This window comes from Condylura cristata, unplaced genomic scaffold (genome assembly GCF_000260355.1).
Source record: "Condylura cristata isolate star-nosed mole 26May11 unplaced genomic scaffold, ConCri1.0 scaffold00007, whole genome shotgun sequence".
Classification (NCBI taxonomy): domain Eukaryota; kingdom Metazoa; phylum Chordata; class Mammalia; order Eulipotyphla; family Talpidae; genus Condylura; species Condylura cristata.
The window spans coordinates 50,607,091-50,624,204 of NW_004567108.1; the positions used below are offsets into that span (position 1 = coordinate 50,607,091).

The 17,114-nt window shown below is 39.7% G+C and overlaps 1 protein-coding gene across 1 annotated transcript in view; it reads right to left on the reverse strand.

Moving 5' to 3' along the window:
• The window catches only part of ITGA2 (integrin, alpha 2 (CD49B, alpha 2 subunit of VLA-2 receptor)), a 66,647-nt gene that overhangs the window by 12,770 nt on the left and 36,763 nt on the right, over positions 1-17,114 (reverse strand). The window contains exons 15-24 of the mRNA XM_012721775.1: positions 11,097-11,300; positions 9,945-10,081; positions 7,906-8,045; positions 7,553-7,704; positions 5,536-5,646; positions 4,865-4,947; positions 3,982-4,123; positions 2,911-3,003; positions 2,012-2,088; positions 1,598-1,681 (exon numbers count right to left, since the gene is read on the reverse strand). Of these exons, the coding sequence (XP_012577229.1) occupies positions 1,598-1,681; positions 2,012-2,088; positions 2,911-3,003; positions 3,982-4,123; positions 4,865-4,947; positions 5,536-5,646; positions 7,553-7,704; positions 7,906-8,045; positions 9,945-10,081; positions 11,097-11,300 (1,223 nt within the window). The remainder of the gene's footprint in view (positions 1-1,597; positions 1,682-2,011; positions 2,089-2,910; positions 3,004-3,981; positions 4,124-4,864; positions 4,948-5,535; positions 5,647-7,552; positions 7,705-7,905; positions 8,046-9,944; positions 10,082-11,096; positions 11,301-17,114) is intronic.

The following is a 17,114-nucleotide window of genomic DNA, read 5'->3' on the forward strand; positions in this document are numbered from 1 at the left end:
TGTATTCCATGCTGTAGGGGCAGGAATGATGTGGTGGGAGGAAGAGAAATGTGTCCAGCTGTCACTGGACATAAGTGGCCTTCTGGCTTCTTGAGAGTACAGTGTTGCAGTGTTTTCCAGGGGCCCTGGGAACTTGCCTTGGTGCCCACGATGAAGAGGGCTTCGGCTCCATAAGTCTGTGGCCATGAACCTGCTTTACTTTATTCTTAAGGCTACCATGATCCACTTCTCAAGATAACTGTCCCAGAGAATAATTCAAGGTGGCTGGTATCAACACCACACTCAGATTTACTTGCTTTGTGAAGTGCACAGAAATAAGTGTTTTTTAATGGAAAAACCATTTTTGGAAAAATTTCTAATGTCTTCTTGGCTAGAGAAAAAACCCTGATGTGTTCTTTAGGAATTTTCTACCCAGCAGCTCACTTTCTATGACTATTTAACATTTGTACTGGATCTATGAAAACACTGTATTTGGGGATTCAATGTCCATACATGGGACTGTGGCTTGAAATCTCATAGGAACAGTGGAAAGTAGGCATGCAGAAGAAAATGGTGCAACTCCTCTGGGCCATACATGTTCTGCTTTGATATTATGGGAAGATTTGACAATTGTCAAAGGGCTTTCAGAGGAACTTCCCTGGGGCACGTGACAGAAGATTATTTTTCTGCCTTTGAGTTGATAAACCTTAGCTGTCAGTTATTAAACCTAAGGAGCAAAGAAAGTCAACAAAGGAATATACTAGAAAAAACCAAAAGAATCCCTAGGTAGCTGACAGCAGCACTGAGGCCACTAGAGAGGGAGGCTGGGAGTAAAAAGCAATGGGGGAGGGGCCCTGGGGGCGGTGGTGGATTGCAGGTGCCTTGGTGGTGGCCATGGTGTGTAACATTCATCTGAAGAAGTAAAACCCGAGATCCCTAAATCTTAGTGTCATAAACCAATATGACAAAAACAAAAAAAAAAACCAACTACAAAAGGAGATCAAGTTGCTCTATGAACTTTTCATGGATGTCACAGAGAGGAGAGAGGGTGAGACTGAGCTCTGTGTTGGCCCTGCCAGCTCTATGGAGTCTATGTGAATAACCTCCTTCCTAGAGTAATTTAGTGCTTGTTTCCTTTTACCATAGATTATGTTGGGCTCTATTTCTTCTGACTACCTGGTGTGAAATTGTGTGTGTTGCTGTCCCAGCTCAGACACACATTAGCTGTATGATGCTGGACAAATTATTTAAGATACTTGTCTCCTCACCTGCAAAATCAGAACACTAACAGAAACTCTGTGGTGGGTTTCTTTTTGAGGATTCACGAATTAATCCATATAAAGTGCTTAGAGGAGTGCTTGTAACTATAAGTGCTCAATAAATGATAAGTCTCATTTTTTTTTCAAGTATTTCCTATAAAATAATAAACCTACAATCACTCATGGTTTCCCTAAGGACCAACTTGTGTCTGGACTTCTGTTTTAATTGACAATAGAGAAACATCTGAATTCAAATTTTCCAGTTCAGAATGACTAGAAAGAAGCTTCTTTGCTTCTTAAGACAAACATGTTATAAACTGGGGGACATCCATGGCACAGCTGTCCACTGTTTCACTTACCTTGTGATGTGAATTTCAGCATCATAGAGGAGAGGAATTCTGAAGTCAACCATATTGTCTGCCTCGTTTTCTTCATGGCTTTCACTGTTGACATTAATGTCAAGAAATTACTTAAAGAGCAAGTTATAAAAGTCATCCATCATCTGGTTTTACTCATAGTAGGACTATAAAGGACCAGGGGAGATGATAATAATAATAATAATAACAATAATGAGCAACTATATACCAGAGACATTTTACGGGGGTGGAGGAGGGAAGTGCACTAGGCTATGGTGATGGCACACGGGTGATTTGGTGATGGGAAGCCCACGTGGATTACAACTGAGGTGGAAAAAGGCACAAAGTGATGTAAAAATAAGCTATTATTTAAAAAAAAAAGTCATCCATCATTAATCCAGGACTTCAGTGTTTTACCTTATGGCTCGGAAACGGATGGAGGCTTGATTCAGAAGGTTTTGAAGATTGAAGTCAAAGCTAATATTGAAATTCACCTATACACAAAATTAAAATTGATCAGTCAATGGTGCTTCACCCTCAGAGGCCAAAAGGAAAAATTGTTTTCTGTGAAAGTAAACTCATTTCAATGGGGTTCTGTATTTTGCACTTTAAAGCTTTCAAATTTGTAGACAACCTATTATGTGTCCCATTGAGTTGGCCTCCCCTTTAAGACTAGAAGTGTTTGCCTTTCAACTGACATATACAAGTCATCATATCACAGGCACATACCTTTTCTGAATTAGAAAGCTCTAGCCAGTTTCCTCCCTGGTAGTGCAATGGGTTAAAGCACTATGAAGCTATCCATAGCCACTGCAGCATGAGTTCAATCCCCAGCCAGGGAGCTGACTCACATGGCATGGAAGACCTCTCCTGACCAGCCTGCTGCTCCCCTCAGCAGTGTATTTCAGTAGATTTGCCTGTTCTGCTACCTATTCTGTCTCTGGTGAATCCTCTCACCCCTGCACCTCTGGTCTGTATCCCAGTTCTTGTATGCAAAAATAAATAATCTTAAAAAAAAATAGAAAGCCCAGGCAGCCAAGGAAAATTGCTTTCCTGTGATTTATTAGTGATATTTGTGAATTTGTGTAATGATGAACATACTCAGACAAACAGAACTTTCCATATTGTGTGTACTTTTTAGAGAAAACTACATGCGGGAAAAGCTCACTCTTATTAATAAGTTAAAGAAAATATTCAGATCCTCAAAGGAAGTCAGTTATTTTGTGTTACCTATGAAATGACACCTCATAAAGAAGATGGTACGCTGGTGAATTAAACTAGTACCAAGGAGAGGCTAGTGTGGATTTTAGCTGTACCTGTTGTTCTTTCTTTACAGCAGGGTAGCCGACATCACATGTAACAGACTTCTGAGAGGAAGCCACCTGGCATGCTACTTCAGTCCCATCAACCTGAAGAACACCAAGAAAACAATGATCTATATACTGAAGGATATAGTTAGGATATGGTTGCTTGGAAGTGACTTACTTTCTCCTAAGACTTGAACATCTTGTGTTGTCCCGGTAGCTAATATATTATTTTTTATTATTAAGCAGGACACCTAATCAGCCAAAGATGAAGTCAAGTGCTGGAATTTTCCACCAGAAGTAAATCATAGTTGCTATATTTCAGAAGTACAAAATAACTTCAATCTGATTTTTAGACATGCTGTCTTTAAAATATATCTCAATGTCTTTGAAATTTTATTTTCAAGAGAAAATAACATAGGTTGGTGTTAAATAACGTAGTTTTTCAGATGTTTTTTCTCTTTAAAAGATGTTGCTCTTTGGCAGAGGAAATTTAAACACTGAAGTGAGAGTAGGTTTAAGATCCGAAATTAAGTTCATATTGTGTTTAAACTGGATTTTGTAACTATTTTGAATTCTTTTATCAAACGACAAAGTTGGAAATGCTCAGCGTTTCCCTACTCGGTGACATGAGGTGGGGGCATTTGCGGTCAATTTTGCTCCTGGTACAGTGATCAGGGCCCACGAGAAACTGACCTCGCTGGAATGTACCATCTTGGCGTCAGGCTTCAAATCTCAGGCTGCGCTGCAGGACCTGATGTCTCTGAGCAAGTGCAGCGCACAGCATCTGTGCGGCCCCAGGCAGCCTCATCACACAGAGGGCTGGAGAAGCGAAGGCAGTGGCGGCTGCCAAGTCTTGGGTAAAGGAAAAACTGACCCACGCTGAGACGCAGACGCCCTAGGTACAGAGCCAGGCTGTGCTCTCATGCAGCTTAACTGATGGGGCGCCACACAGTAGGAGGGTCGGGCTGGGGGCTGAGGTACTTCTTCAGACAACACAGAGGAGGTGGGGAGCTGAGCTGAGGAGGCAGGTGATTGACAAGAGCAGGAAACAACAGCAGTAAGCAAGGTGCTGTCACCTACCGGCATGGACCAGGAAGCAAAAAACAAGTTTTCCGAAAAATCAACAACAATTCCAGTGTTGTATGCAATCTCCTTTTTGTTTTTCAGCTTTACTGAAAATGTTATCCTTTTATTTTTGTTGCTGACAATAAAGGGATGGTCTCTGTTAAAAGTGAAAAAGGAGAAAAATTTTAAAAGTTCGGTAAGGTTAAAAAAAAAGTAGGGGCGGTCCTCCCTGGTGGCGCAGCGGGTTAAAGCACAGCACTGAGGATCTAAAGCCACTTCCTCATGAGTTCGATTCCTGCCAGCCCCGGTGCTGACCACATGGCGTGGCAGACCTCTCCTGACCCGCCCGCTGCTCCCCTCAGCAGTGTACTTCGTCGACCTGCCTGTTCTGTTCCCCACTCTCTCTGGTGAAGCCTCTCACCGCCCCTGAGCCTCTGGCCTGTACCCCAGTTCTGTATGCACAAATAAATAAATAAATCTTAAAAAAAAAAGAAGTAGGGGGGTCAATAGTCAAATACTTTACCATTTGAAAATAAGCTCTTTAGATTTACTTATAATACTGAGAAAAATGTTTAATAAAATCTTCATGTTAAAAAGATATCAACAAAAAATAAGTAGATGCTGCTGGATTTTTCTCTGTTACTTTTAATTATTAGATTATAGGGAAGGAACAATAGTTTTATATTTACAGATGGCTTTATATTTCTCATTGTTCTACTCAGGTATGGATTGTAGTAACTGAAATTTAGATACAAGTGCTCTGGATCTGAATGTTCACTGGATCTGAGGGCTTCTTCTGTGGGGAAAGTGTCCATACATATTCACTTGAATAAAATAGTCTATTTAGCCTCTCTTAATTTCTGCATTTTCCATTGAACTTTAATTAAAGAAAACTTACTGAGTAGCATTCTGTTGCTGGACATCCAGAACTAGATCAGAGATGCAAACCCCATCTTCACCACATTCTTTATAGAAAGGGATCTACAGAAAAGGAAAAATAATTCTAGAAATGTGTCTTCAGTTAAAAAAAAAAAGCAAATTGTAAAAGACTACATATAGTATTATTACATTTACACAAAGTTCAAGACATACAAAACTAAACAATGTTTACATGCTTAGCAACATCATGACCAAAAAAAAAGGATAAATGCAAGATTCAAGATGATAATTTTCCCAGCAGAACATCTAGGTGGGTAGTGGTACAGAGGTAGTGTTCCATGATTCAGAGAGCTTCACAGGGATTGGCAATCACAGGTATTGAGTGGCTGGGGAAGCACAAAGTGTGAGCGCTACTGTAATTTATTTCTTCAACAAATATTTATTGAATACCTACATGTGCCAGGAACTGTGCAAATAGCTGGAAACAGTGATGAAAGGGAAGAGAAAGGTTCCTACCTTTATGGACTTACATGGTGATTAACTTTACACATAAGTGATTATATTTCTTTAAGAAAATGAAAACTGTAAAGGCTATATTTGTAAAGAATGTGCAGGTATGTTTTAATCTACTGCAGACCTGTGAAACTTTGTTAACCAGACTGAACGCCAGGAGAGGCAGGCCACACTTACACGGAAGACTTTGACCATTTCAGAGTAGGCTTCAAGGGCAGGGCTAGTGCCGGGGTTTTCCAGACTGGTGTTCACACATAGCTCTAAGGAGTTGACAACATCAGAGGGCTCCTACAAACACAGAAAGTCAGCTTGTTAGTTTACAGCAGCTTCCGAACAAAACAAAAAGGACAACTCACGTGTTACAACCTAGAATCCAATCCACTCCCAACTATATAGCATCCCCTTGTTTTGAATTTTCAAAACTCTTGCTTCCTTTCTTCTGTCTTAATTCTGCTCTTAATCTCTCTGCTACTAAGAATATGATGTGGGTTTTGTAAAAAATCTGAAGTGGCAGCTTTTAAGTAGGCTCACTATTAACATCATTACTTGTGCACAAGTAGCTGTAAATATTTAAATGCCATGTCTGATTTTAATGCTTAAAAGACCCACATAAAAGTGCCTCACTGTTGGATACAGTATGGCCTTTCTGTTCTTTTTGCCAAGACATAAGAGTACTTAGACGTCCTGACCAAATCTCTGGAAGGGAATATTATGACTGAGAAGGGAAGGCTCTGGACTTGGTATCAGGCAGTGGAAAAGAGGTCTCTTTTCTTCGGTCAGAACCTGCTCTAAAAACCAGGGAAAAGAGATTGATTTGCACATCTGAAACCAAGCTTCCCACCTTCCATTCCCACCTGACTGCTCCTTGCACATAGGAGGTAATATGTACTAGTCAGTCAACAGTCCTAATGCCGATGCCCCAGAACAAGCACAGCTTCTACACTTTGTCCTTAATATAAAGGGTGGAGGGCTGGCAGCATTCCGGGAGGCAGAGGCTGCCTCCAGCTTTTGAGGCAGCCTTCACCTGTGTCAATAAAAATGCAACACTGCATGCTGCTTTATTTACAATTGGAAAAACAAGGAAGCAGCCCAAATGCCCAAAAGTAGATGACTGGATAAAAAGGATGTGGTACATATATACAATGGAATATTACTCAGCAACCAAAAAAGAGAAACACATGTCTTTTGCAGCAACTTGGATGGAGCTGGAAAAGATCATGCTTAGTGAGATAAGCCAGAAAGAGAAAGAAAAATACCGGATGGTTTCACTCATAGCAGGAGTATAATGGACCAGGCGAGAAAATAACAAAAATAATGAACAACCATATACCAGAGACATTTTGTGGGGGTGGAGTGGGGAAAGGGACCAAAAACGGGGGGTTGGGGAGGGAAGTGCATGGGATTATGGTGATGGCACACGGGTGGCTTGGTGATGGGAAACCCGTGGGGATTACAATTGAGATGGAAAAAAAAAAATGTACAAAATGATGTAAAAATAAACTTATAAAATAAAAAAAATTAAAAAAAATGCAATACTGCAAATGACAATTGGAATTGTCCTTTTCAGTACCTTAAAAATGAATCAAATTTTTCTCCTATAGGAAAATGTCAAAATAAAACATATTGTCAATTAAAAGTCTCCCTGCTATACATTTAAAACATTCTTTGACTTAAAAATATGTTTTAAAGCTCTTTTAATTGTAATCCAAGTAAAAATTTATGTTGCTGACTTGTACAATAATAGAACATAACCGTATATATTATAATAAAGGAAATATGCTTCTTCATGGAATTAGGTAAGAAAAAGCTTTCATTAGGAGAGCAGGCATTTTCTAATTCATAAGCTTACAGTTTGGGCTTTACCACCATTCATTAGTCTTTAAAAAGAAATGAGACTGAGGCCCTCCCTGGTGGCACAGTGGGTTAAAGCAAATTCTGAGAAGCTAAAAGCCACTTCTGCATGAATTCAATCCCCGCCCCAGAGGTGACCCACATGGCACGGCTGACCCACCTGCTGCTCCCCTCAGCAGTGTGCTTCATCAGTTGTCCTGTTCTGCTCCCCACTCTGTCTCTGGTGAATCCTCTTACCGCCCCTGCACCTCGGGCCTATACCCCAGTTCTGTATGCATTAATAAATAAATCTTTAAAAAAATAAAAAGAAATGAGACCGAAAAGGATGATTCTGAGGCCTCACCTGTATATGGATGGTGTACTCAGAGCAAGTCTGGGCTTGACCTACTATCATAGTCTTCTGCAGGCCCCTTTCATTGTTTTCTTTAAATAACCCCCTGGAGGTTACTCTGGATGAATATTCATTTGCATCAATTGTGATGTTATATGTGATGGCTATGATAAAAATTTTAAAGAAATGTTATTACAGGTGAACTTTTTAGGGAAAAGTAACCCTATTTTACTGTGTATTATTGGGTGCCCCCTCCAGGTGCTTCAAATGCATAGCTATTTAAATGTCTGCAAGATCCTCATTTCCTCTGGTCTTCCAACACTAAAGTCCTACCAACAAATCTATCTCTGTACAGGACTACTCACCCACTTGACTGGATAAGTTAGTAGGTCTGAACTTGGCACTGAAGCAGAGTTGGAGGCTGATCTCAGCATTCTTGTTGGTCAAAGTGATCTTTTCTGGTGTGAACGAAGCATCTACAGATACATCAGCGATACTCTGTGACCTGAAAGACAGAGAAAAAGACAGATGGATGTCACTGCCAAGTGCAAGAATTATAACTTTACATGGGGATCCCAGTTGCTTGCATTATCCACTGGTCCACTCCCCTTTAAGTACGTTAGCAGTATTTTATATTTGAAAGCACCATGATAGCAGCAGGGGACATGCCTTTCTGTGGGTGACTACTATCAGGACCCACATGTGATACTTTTTGCTTCATGCACATGCAAAGCACAGGATGTAACTCTGCAGCTTCTTGGCCAGCATGAGACAGCCATGGACCCTGAAGTGACTGCTGGCAGGAAGCGGTGGTGTTCATTTTCTTATCAGTAGTGGAGAAAGCAATGGCAAGAGGTGCGGCAGGCTGAAAAGTGTGGTCAGGCTTGTTTGTCTGTTGCTTCTGTGACCAGCAGAGATGCTTTGAGTGTCCCCTATGGCCAAGATGGTAGCAGCTAGCTTGATGTAGCTAATAGCAAGAGGGCCATACCAGGCTGGGCACTACAGGCATCTGACGCTGGCTCAGCCTTTGACATATCTGAGGAATTTCCACCTATATCTGGCCTCATTTACTCCTATACCAATCCTATGAAATGGGCAGAACAAATATCACCACCATCTCACCAATAACCAGCACATTACCTATCACTGGGTTTGTGCCATTTCAGGGTGACGTTTTTCTCCTTACAAAGTTGCTTAGAAATCATTCATATAATTATGTTGTCACACCTTGTATTTTTCTAAGAATCTATGCTTACCTGATTTTTACTGATTTTTTTTCAGTAAATACACTTATTTTTCAGTTTTAAACATTATTCTTTGATCTTTAGCTTTTCTACATAAAGACTTCATTAAGGCCCTCCCTGGTGGCGCAGCGGGTTAAAGCACTGCACTGAGAAACTAAAAAAGCCACTTCCGCATGAGTTCGATCCCCGCCTGCCCCGGAGGTGACCACATGGCGTGGCAGACCTCTCCTGACCCGCCCGCTGCTCCCCTCAGCAGTGTACTTCCGTTGACCTGCCTGTTCTGCTCCCCACTCTGTCTCTGGTGAATCCTCTCACCCTCCGTATCTCTGGCCTGTACCCCAGTTCTGTATGAATAAATAAATAAATCTTTAAAAAAAAAAAAAAGACTTCATTAAAATGATGCACTAAAGTAACTCATTTCCTTCTTTAAAGGTAGAAGACATTATGAAAAGTGTATTAGACTCAAACAGTACATCATAATGTAATATTTTTCTGTTCTTGATGCATTTGTACCTTTAAAGTACATTTTCAACAGGGACACATAAGTAAATATTTCAACTATATTTTCTTGGTAATTCTTGATTGAATTTTCAATTTCTTTCTGATTCTATCTTCCCACCAGACTAGTATACTTTTGTTCTTGAAACATATGGCCCTTAGAATACTTATTGTCCCTCCCTGCTCTTCAACTCCTACTGAGGTCAGTGAAAGATCTGCTAAATCTAAAGAATAGCTTCTTTTTTATGACTAATAATTTTAAAAGATACCTTATAGCCTCCTAAGAAGTTGACTTCACTTGTGAAGTCTAAGTGTTCAGATTTTTAAGACATTCTGATGAGGCTTTTCTGTGAACTAAGGTAAGTACCTTTGGAAGATAGTATTAAGAAATATCCTGGATACCGTTTCAAGGCCTTTGTCTTTTCTAGGCACTTTGCCTGCTCACTATAGGGGAAGAGAAACTTGATTCTAATGTTTAGCAAATGCTTTTCTTTTCCCATCAGGAAAACCATGTTCTTTCTTTTATGCAAACCAATGGCACATACATGTCCCAGCACCTTACATAATGCATGTGGCATTTCCACGACACAGCACAGCAATCTTCTCTACTTAGCACACCATTTTAGAGTTATTTAGTTGGTATCTGGCTCTTACTGACTCACCAGAGCTGAACCACTTTTCCAAAGGCTCCCACAGACACATCGGTGATGGAATCCCCATTTAAATCACCAAAACCATCCAAGGACCTCCCAAAGTACTGGAGACGGCTCCTAAAGGCCCCATCAGACCCCAAGATTTTCTGAAACAGCAAGTTTGACAGGAAATTACAATGCACAAGTGAAAAAGGAAAAAAAAATAGCTTCTGCACTATATTTTCAGATTTGTTTTATAACTGTTTTCCAGATCTTCTTTGATATCCACAAAATTCCATTAATCTTTCAATCACATTTTAGCCAATCTGTTTATCATTGTTGCAGCCACATTTTCATCAGACAACATGAATCTTTTAAAACGAAATCACAAAACAGCACAAAACACAAAGATCAGTGGAGTAGGAAGCAGCTGGTCCAAGTTCAGGGCTGGCTTCTGTCCTAACTCACAACTTTCAGTTCTTCACTCAAAAATTGCCTTCTCAGCTAGGTCTTTTTGGACTCTAGTTTAAATAGCTTCTAGCTCTCATCTCTGAAATTTTATTTCCTATTTATTTTACTTTTCCATTAAAGTCCTTGTCATTTATCACTATTAGAGGTATTTATCTTATTTATCATAATTTTCCTGTCTCTTCCACAAGAGACTTCTACTTTTACTTCTGCACAAGAATGTTAAAATATGCGAGGCATAAACTTTCTTTTCGTCTTGCTCTTTAAAGCATTTCCAGAGTCTAAAACAGCACTGGGCACACAGGAGAGACATACTAAATATGTGCTGTATAAATGAATAAAACTGGGGACTTCACTGGTGGCACAGGGGTTAAAGGCACAGCTCTATGAAGCTATCACCAGCCACTGCAACATGAGTTCGATCTCCTGCCAGGGAGCTGACTGACATGGCTCAGCAGACCTCCCCTGTCCTGCTTGCTGCTCCCCAAAAGAGTGTATTTCAGTTACGTGACTTTCTACTTCCCACCCTGTCCTGGTGAACCCTTTCACCTCCAGCACCTCTGGCCTACATTCCAGTTCTTATATACTTCAATAAATAAATCTTTAAAAAAATAAGTGAATAAAATTGTTATACAAGAAGGATGGATCTGTAGGATCGTCTCACCTTTACCACAGCGACACATGTAAACACACCACAACTGAACATGTGCTCACCTGGGAATATTTCAAATTAATGGTGTCCTTGTGACCATTGTAGATGTATACAGCTCCAGAGTTCTGATTTTCCAAAGGTGAACCAACTATTACGTCATTGAAGCCGTCCATGTTGATGTCTGAGAGAGCTGCAATTGCTGAACCAAACCGAGCATTTTCAACACCACTGGGGCCTTCAAGAAATTTGCGCTCACCCAAAATGCCCTTGCAGAGGGGATAAAAAAGAGGATGAAACCTTCCAGCTTTTATAATCTAATTCACAGCATAGGATGCCTAAACCAATTAATAATCTGTTCAAAGTGGATAGGATTTAAATCTAGATTTTAAAATTCTCTGTGATGAGAACTACAAATTAGAAATTTTAGAAAATAAGGTGATATAGTAGCTGTTGATATAATAGCATGAAAGGCAGTTTTCTGTACTGTAGCTAGACAAACTACATGAAAGTACAGATTCTTTGTGTCTTTTTTCCATCAATATTAAAACTTTACCTGTTTATGAATCTTTAAAAAAAATTTTGAGTTTCTTGATTTGTATATATTTTGCATCAAATGTGGTCCCCATAGAATTTCCACCACCAATTCACCCATGCACCATCATCTTAGACTCTTGTGTTCTCCCTGCCTGTGTTTTGTACTATTTCCCTCCCCTGAAGAATGTCTTTGACTTATAGCTGTCTGATTATTTTTGTTTGGTTTTGCAGTTTTAACTGGAATTTGTTTTCCCGATCCTTTAATTGGTTTCTCTATATTCCTTCAATAAGTGAAACTATCCAATATTTTTCTTTTTCTTATTTCACTGAGCATAATCCCTTCTGATTTCATCCATGGTGCCATGTATAGATTATCTTTTTTATTGCTGAGTAGTATGCCATTGTGTATATGTACCACATCTTCTTGATAGAGTCAAATATTTTTGGGCATTTGGTTTCCAAATCTTACCGATTGTAAATAGTGCTGCAATAAACATAGGGGTCATGTATCCTTTTGAATTAAGGTTTTTGTGTCCAGTGGGTAGCTCCCTAGGAGTGGAGTTGCTGGGTCAAAGGCAGCTCCATTTTTAATAATATGAGGAAACTCCACACAGATTTCCATAGTGGTTAGACTAGTTTGCATTCCCACCAGCAGTGTAGGGAAGTTCCTTTTTAGCTGCATCCTACCAACATTTATTGTTAGTTTTTTTAATATATGCTGTTCTTACTGGGGTAAGGTGGTAACTAATTGTGGTTTTGATTTGAATTTTCCTGATTATGCAAAATGTTGAACATTTTACCATAGGTTTATTGTCCTTTTGCATTTCACCTTTGGAGAAGTGCCTTTTGAGTTCTACTGCACATTTTTTTATTGGGTTATTTGTTTTTCTTGAGTCTTTGTAAGTGAGTTCTTTGTAAACCCTTGCAATCAGTCAATACTTTATTAGTTGTGTGAATTGCAATTTTTTTCTCCTAATCAGTAGTGCATCTCTGTTTTGGTTAACATCTCTTTTGCTCTAAGATTTTATTTGCTGTAATCCCAGCTGTTTATCTTTTCCTTCATTTTTGATGAAATCTTTAAATATGATACTGAGATGTATGTCTTGTAGTGTTGTAATTATGTTTTCTTTTATTTTATGGATTCTTATGTTTAGTTCTTTTATCCATTTGAGTTGATATTTGTGCATGGTATGAGGTAGTGGTCTACTTTCATTTTTTTGCATGCAGTGGTCTAGTTTTCCAGCACCATTTTTTGAAAAAACTGTCATTATTCCATTGCATATTCTTAATTCCTTTGTCAAAGATTAGTTGCCCATCTATGTGGGGCTTTATTTCTTGAATTTCTGTTCTGTTCCTTTGGTCTGTGTCAGTCTTTGTTCCAGTATCATACTGTTTTGATTATTATGGCTTTATTGTATAGCTTGATGTCTAGGAGTGTGATACGTCCTCTTTTAGTCAGGAGAGCTTTGGCTATTTGAGGTTTTTTTGTGGCTCTATATGGATTTCATTAATATTTGTTCTATTTCTTTGACGAATGTCATTGAGATTTTTATTGGAATAGCATTAAGCCTGCAATTTGTCTCATATCATTTTTCCCCTTTTCATAATCTGTGTTTTTTATCATGATGATTATAATTCTCTGTATGACAGGCTGAGATGATTTTCCATGTCACTGTTGTTGAGATCTGGTGACTGATTTTCTTTCTGTGGTATGTCTTTCCCCTCAGGCTTGCTTGGCTATTTGTATTTTTCCTTCTCTGTCATTTGTTTTCTGATGAGTCCTATGCAATGGGATACTGAGCTGCTGGTATTGTAACAAGGCAAGGAGAGAGGGGCACCAATGAACCTCCAAATCTGCCTGCTTTAAATAGGATCGGCCATCCACCACAGCAAGACAACGCATATGAGTCTTTATTGAAAAGAAACTTTAATACATTGAGTATACAATACAGAAGATAAAGAATATAATTTATAAATCAAACCCATCCCCTCAAGGGCAAAACATGGGAAGTTACCCATCCCCTCATAGGCAAAAGTCAACCCAAAAGGGATTGGCCCAAAGCAAGGCTTGAAATCCTGTCACAAGTCTAAAGCACCTTCTGGCCAGGACCCATAGAAAAGGGTCAGAAATAGCCAGACAAGTCTGGGAGGAAAAGAGCACAATCAAAATCAATATAAACACTGCTATAGTCAACCTCCCCACGGGTCTCTCACCCACATCACTTTCAACCAGTCCAGGGCCAAGAAATAAACACGGTTTCTTTACATGTCTCTCTTTGCTCCACGTGGCTTCCTCAGGTTTCCTTCTGGCCCTCTATCCTGCTTCCTTTCTCCTCAGATTCCTTCTCTTCTTTTCTCTGCTCATCTCCACCCTCCTTCTGGGTGGGGCAGGGAGCCTCGAACTGAACTTCCTCTCTTCCCAGGGACCACCCTGTTATAGTATTGGCCAGGATTTCTTCCAGGTGCTCCTTCTGTTGTAGCTGAGGGTTGTACACTCTGTGTGGTGGTGGTTCTGCTGCTGTGCAGTTTCTGCCTGTGGTGGTGTTGTTGCAGTGGGTGGGGGACCCTATGCTCCCACTGGCAATAGTCACACAGGTTTTCAACTCTGACAGGGCACTATGTGCTAATAGCAGCAGCCACACCCCTGTCAAGCTTCTCACTATGGCTGGGGAATGTGTACTGGAAGTCACTCCCGGCCCAGCTTTCACTGTGACAGGAAGCGGAGTGCTCAAAGTGGTGCCCGAGCCCTAGCCTACTTTCCAACTGTGGCAGGAGCTGTGCTCTACTGGTGCCAGCCAAGCTGCGCCTGGCTTCAGACTATGGCAGGGAGCTGCAAAATCAAGGTGGCCCCACATGCATGGTTCCAGACAGTGGTGGATGCCTGCATGCTCCTGTAGGCAGTAGCCATGCCCCTGGCCCAGCTGTGCTCTAGTGTTACCACCAAGCTCCTCCCAGTTTCCACTACAGCAGGGAGCAGTGCACTCAAGGTGATTCTGCAGCTATCCAGTTTCTGACTGTGGCACGGGCCTGCATGCTCCTTTAGACAATGGCCATGCCAGCCCAGCTTCCAACTTGAATGTAGCGGTGGCCACACCCAGCCTGGCTTCCATCTCTGGCAGGGTACTGTGTAGCTTGTAGCAGTCACCAGCCCCTGCTCAACTTCCAACTATGGCGGGGGGCTATGTGCTTGTAGAGTTGGTCATGCCCCTGCCCTTTTTCCAATGGTGGCATGTGGGATGAGTGTTTTCATTCCTACAGGGTTAAACTGAGCTAGTAGTCCTTAGTTTAACTTTAAATCAGAGGCTTGGGACCTGCTGGAGTCCTGCTCTTCTCCATGAGAATTAACCTGCTGACCTTTGCTTCAACATCTGGAGTTTTTAGATGATTCATTGTTTTCCTGTTGCTTTCAGACTTTCTCTCCTTTTCTTTGTCTGGTGGAGGTGTCCCAGGTTTGCCGGTGGAGGAGGGGGGAAAGAGTTCTGATCAATACTTCCCACTCCTCCACTCCTCTCTTCCTCCATTGCTCTCATCTTCCTTCTGCTTCTTTTGGGTCACCAATCCTGTCCAAAACATCTGAGTCCTGCCAGAAACTTTCTGCAGTTTCTTCTTTATTGATAATTTCTACGACAGAACTTAATCCCAGCATCTCTTCGCCTTAATGTTCTTCCTAAACCTTTTGATTTAATTTTTTCTTGTAAAAATCTACCAGTATCTTGAATAAAATTAAGGTAGAGTGTTAATAAAATATTATATTAGCTTAAAACTTTATTTATATGTTAGTAAATAGTGGCATAATTATAATAGCATAGAAAGTAGAAAATGATGAAGTTAATATTCCATTATAGGAAATGCTATCTAGTACAAATTAAAACCACAATGAGATACCACCTCACCCCAGTGAGAATGGCACATCTTCAAACAACTAGCAACTACAAATGTTGGCGAGGATGTGGAGAAAAAGGAACTCTCCTGCACTGCTGGTGGGAATGCAAACTAGTACAACCACTATGAAAAACTGTTTGAAGGTTCCTCAACTGCTGAACATGGAGCTTCCCTACAACCCAGCAACCCCACTGCTAGGTAGCTACCCAAAAGACACAAAAACATGGATTCAAAAAGATACCTGTTCCTCCATGTTTATTGCTGCTTTATTCACAATTGGAAAGACATGGAAATAGCCCAAATGCCCAAAAATGGATGACTGGATTAAAAAGATGTGGTACATATACACAATGGAATATTACTCAGCAACCAAAAAAAGAAACAATGTCTTTTGCAGCAACATGGATGGAACTGGAAAAGATCATGCTTAGTGAAATAAGACAGAAAGAAAAGGAAAAATACCAGATGGTTTCTCACATAGCAGGAATATAAAGGAGCAGGTGAGAAAATAGTGATAATGATGAACAGCTATATACCAGAGACATTTTGTGGGGGTGGAGTGGGGAATGGGATCAAAAACAGTGCGGGGAGGGAAATGCACTGGACTATGGTGATGGCACATGGGTGATCTGGTGATGGGAAACCCACGGGGATTGCAACTGAGATGGACAAATGCACAAAAATATGTAAACTATTATAAAAAAAAATGCTATCTAGTTTTACCCAAAACAAAGAGTTTCCTTGTGAAAAACACAGTTTCTCTTTTCAGATTTTCAAATTAAGAATGGATAAACTTCATGACTTTTTAGGAAAGCAAAGCTTTTCAACCATCAAACTGGGTCAGTGGTGATTCTTTCTCCTTTATAATAATCTCATGGAAGTCATTAATAATTTAATAACTTTTTTCAATTTCTATTGATAGGCACTAAGATTTCATCTTCAACAATAATTATTCAGGTATTGGATAAGCAAGAATCATTTAAAAAAATTGGGAATTTGTTAAATTTTCAAATAAATAATATCATCCAGTATTAAATACTTAAGTATACAGTCTTTATGTGCTTTATTTTAATTGTTTCTGTTCAAAATAATGTAGGACAAAATATCACAACTAAATAGCACCTGTAGAATTTAAGGCCAACTTCTCTTTTTCTACACTTTTTGATACATAGTTAATCTATTTTCTGCATCAACCTGTGCCTTAGTTTTTTTTTTTTTTCAGGTTTCACGGAAATTACTACATATATGTGAATAGATTTAAGGAGGTCAGTCTATAAATTGGAAAAACTAATTTTCCATGTTAAGTGTGTTAATTTTTATGTGTAAGAACTGGAAATTCCAAAATTTGGATAGATATATTTACCTAAATGTTACACTCTATAATGAAATTTCCTTACAAATGTAGAAAGCTTTCATGATTATATGGAAGTTTCCAATGTGCTAGATACAATGTCTTTTTCACTGTAAAATGTTAAGAATATAATTTTGCCATATCATTATATCTTTATATTGAAGACTAATAGAATGAGGTTCTTGGGAACCTCATGTGTGCATTTTTAAATAATGTACATTTCAACTGCTTTATTTGTATAAAAGAGTAGATACTCAAGACCACATATGGATAATGGCAGTATATGATGCATTAATCTTAGGTGGTGCTTTTT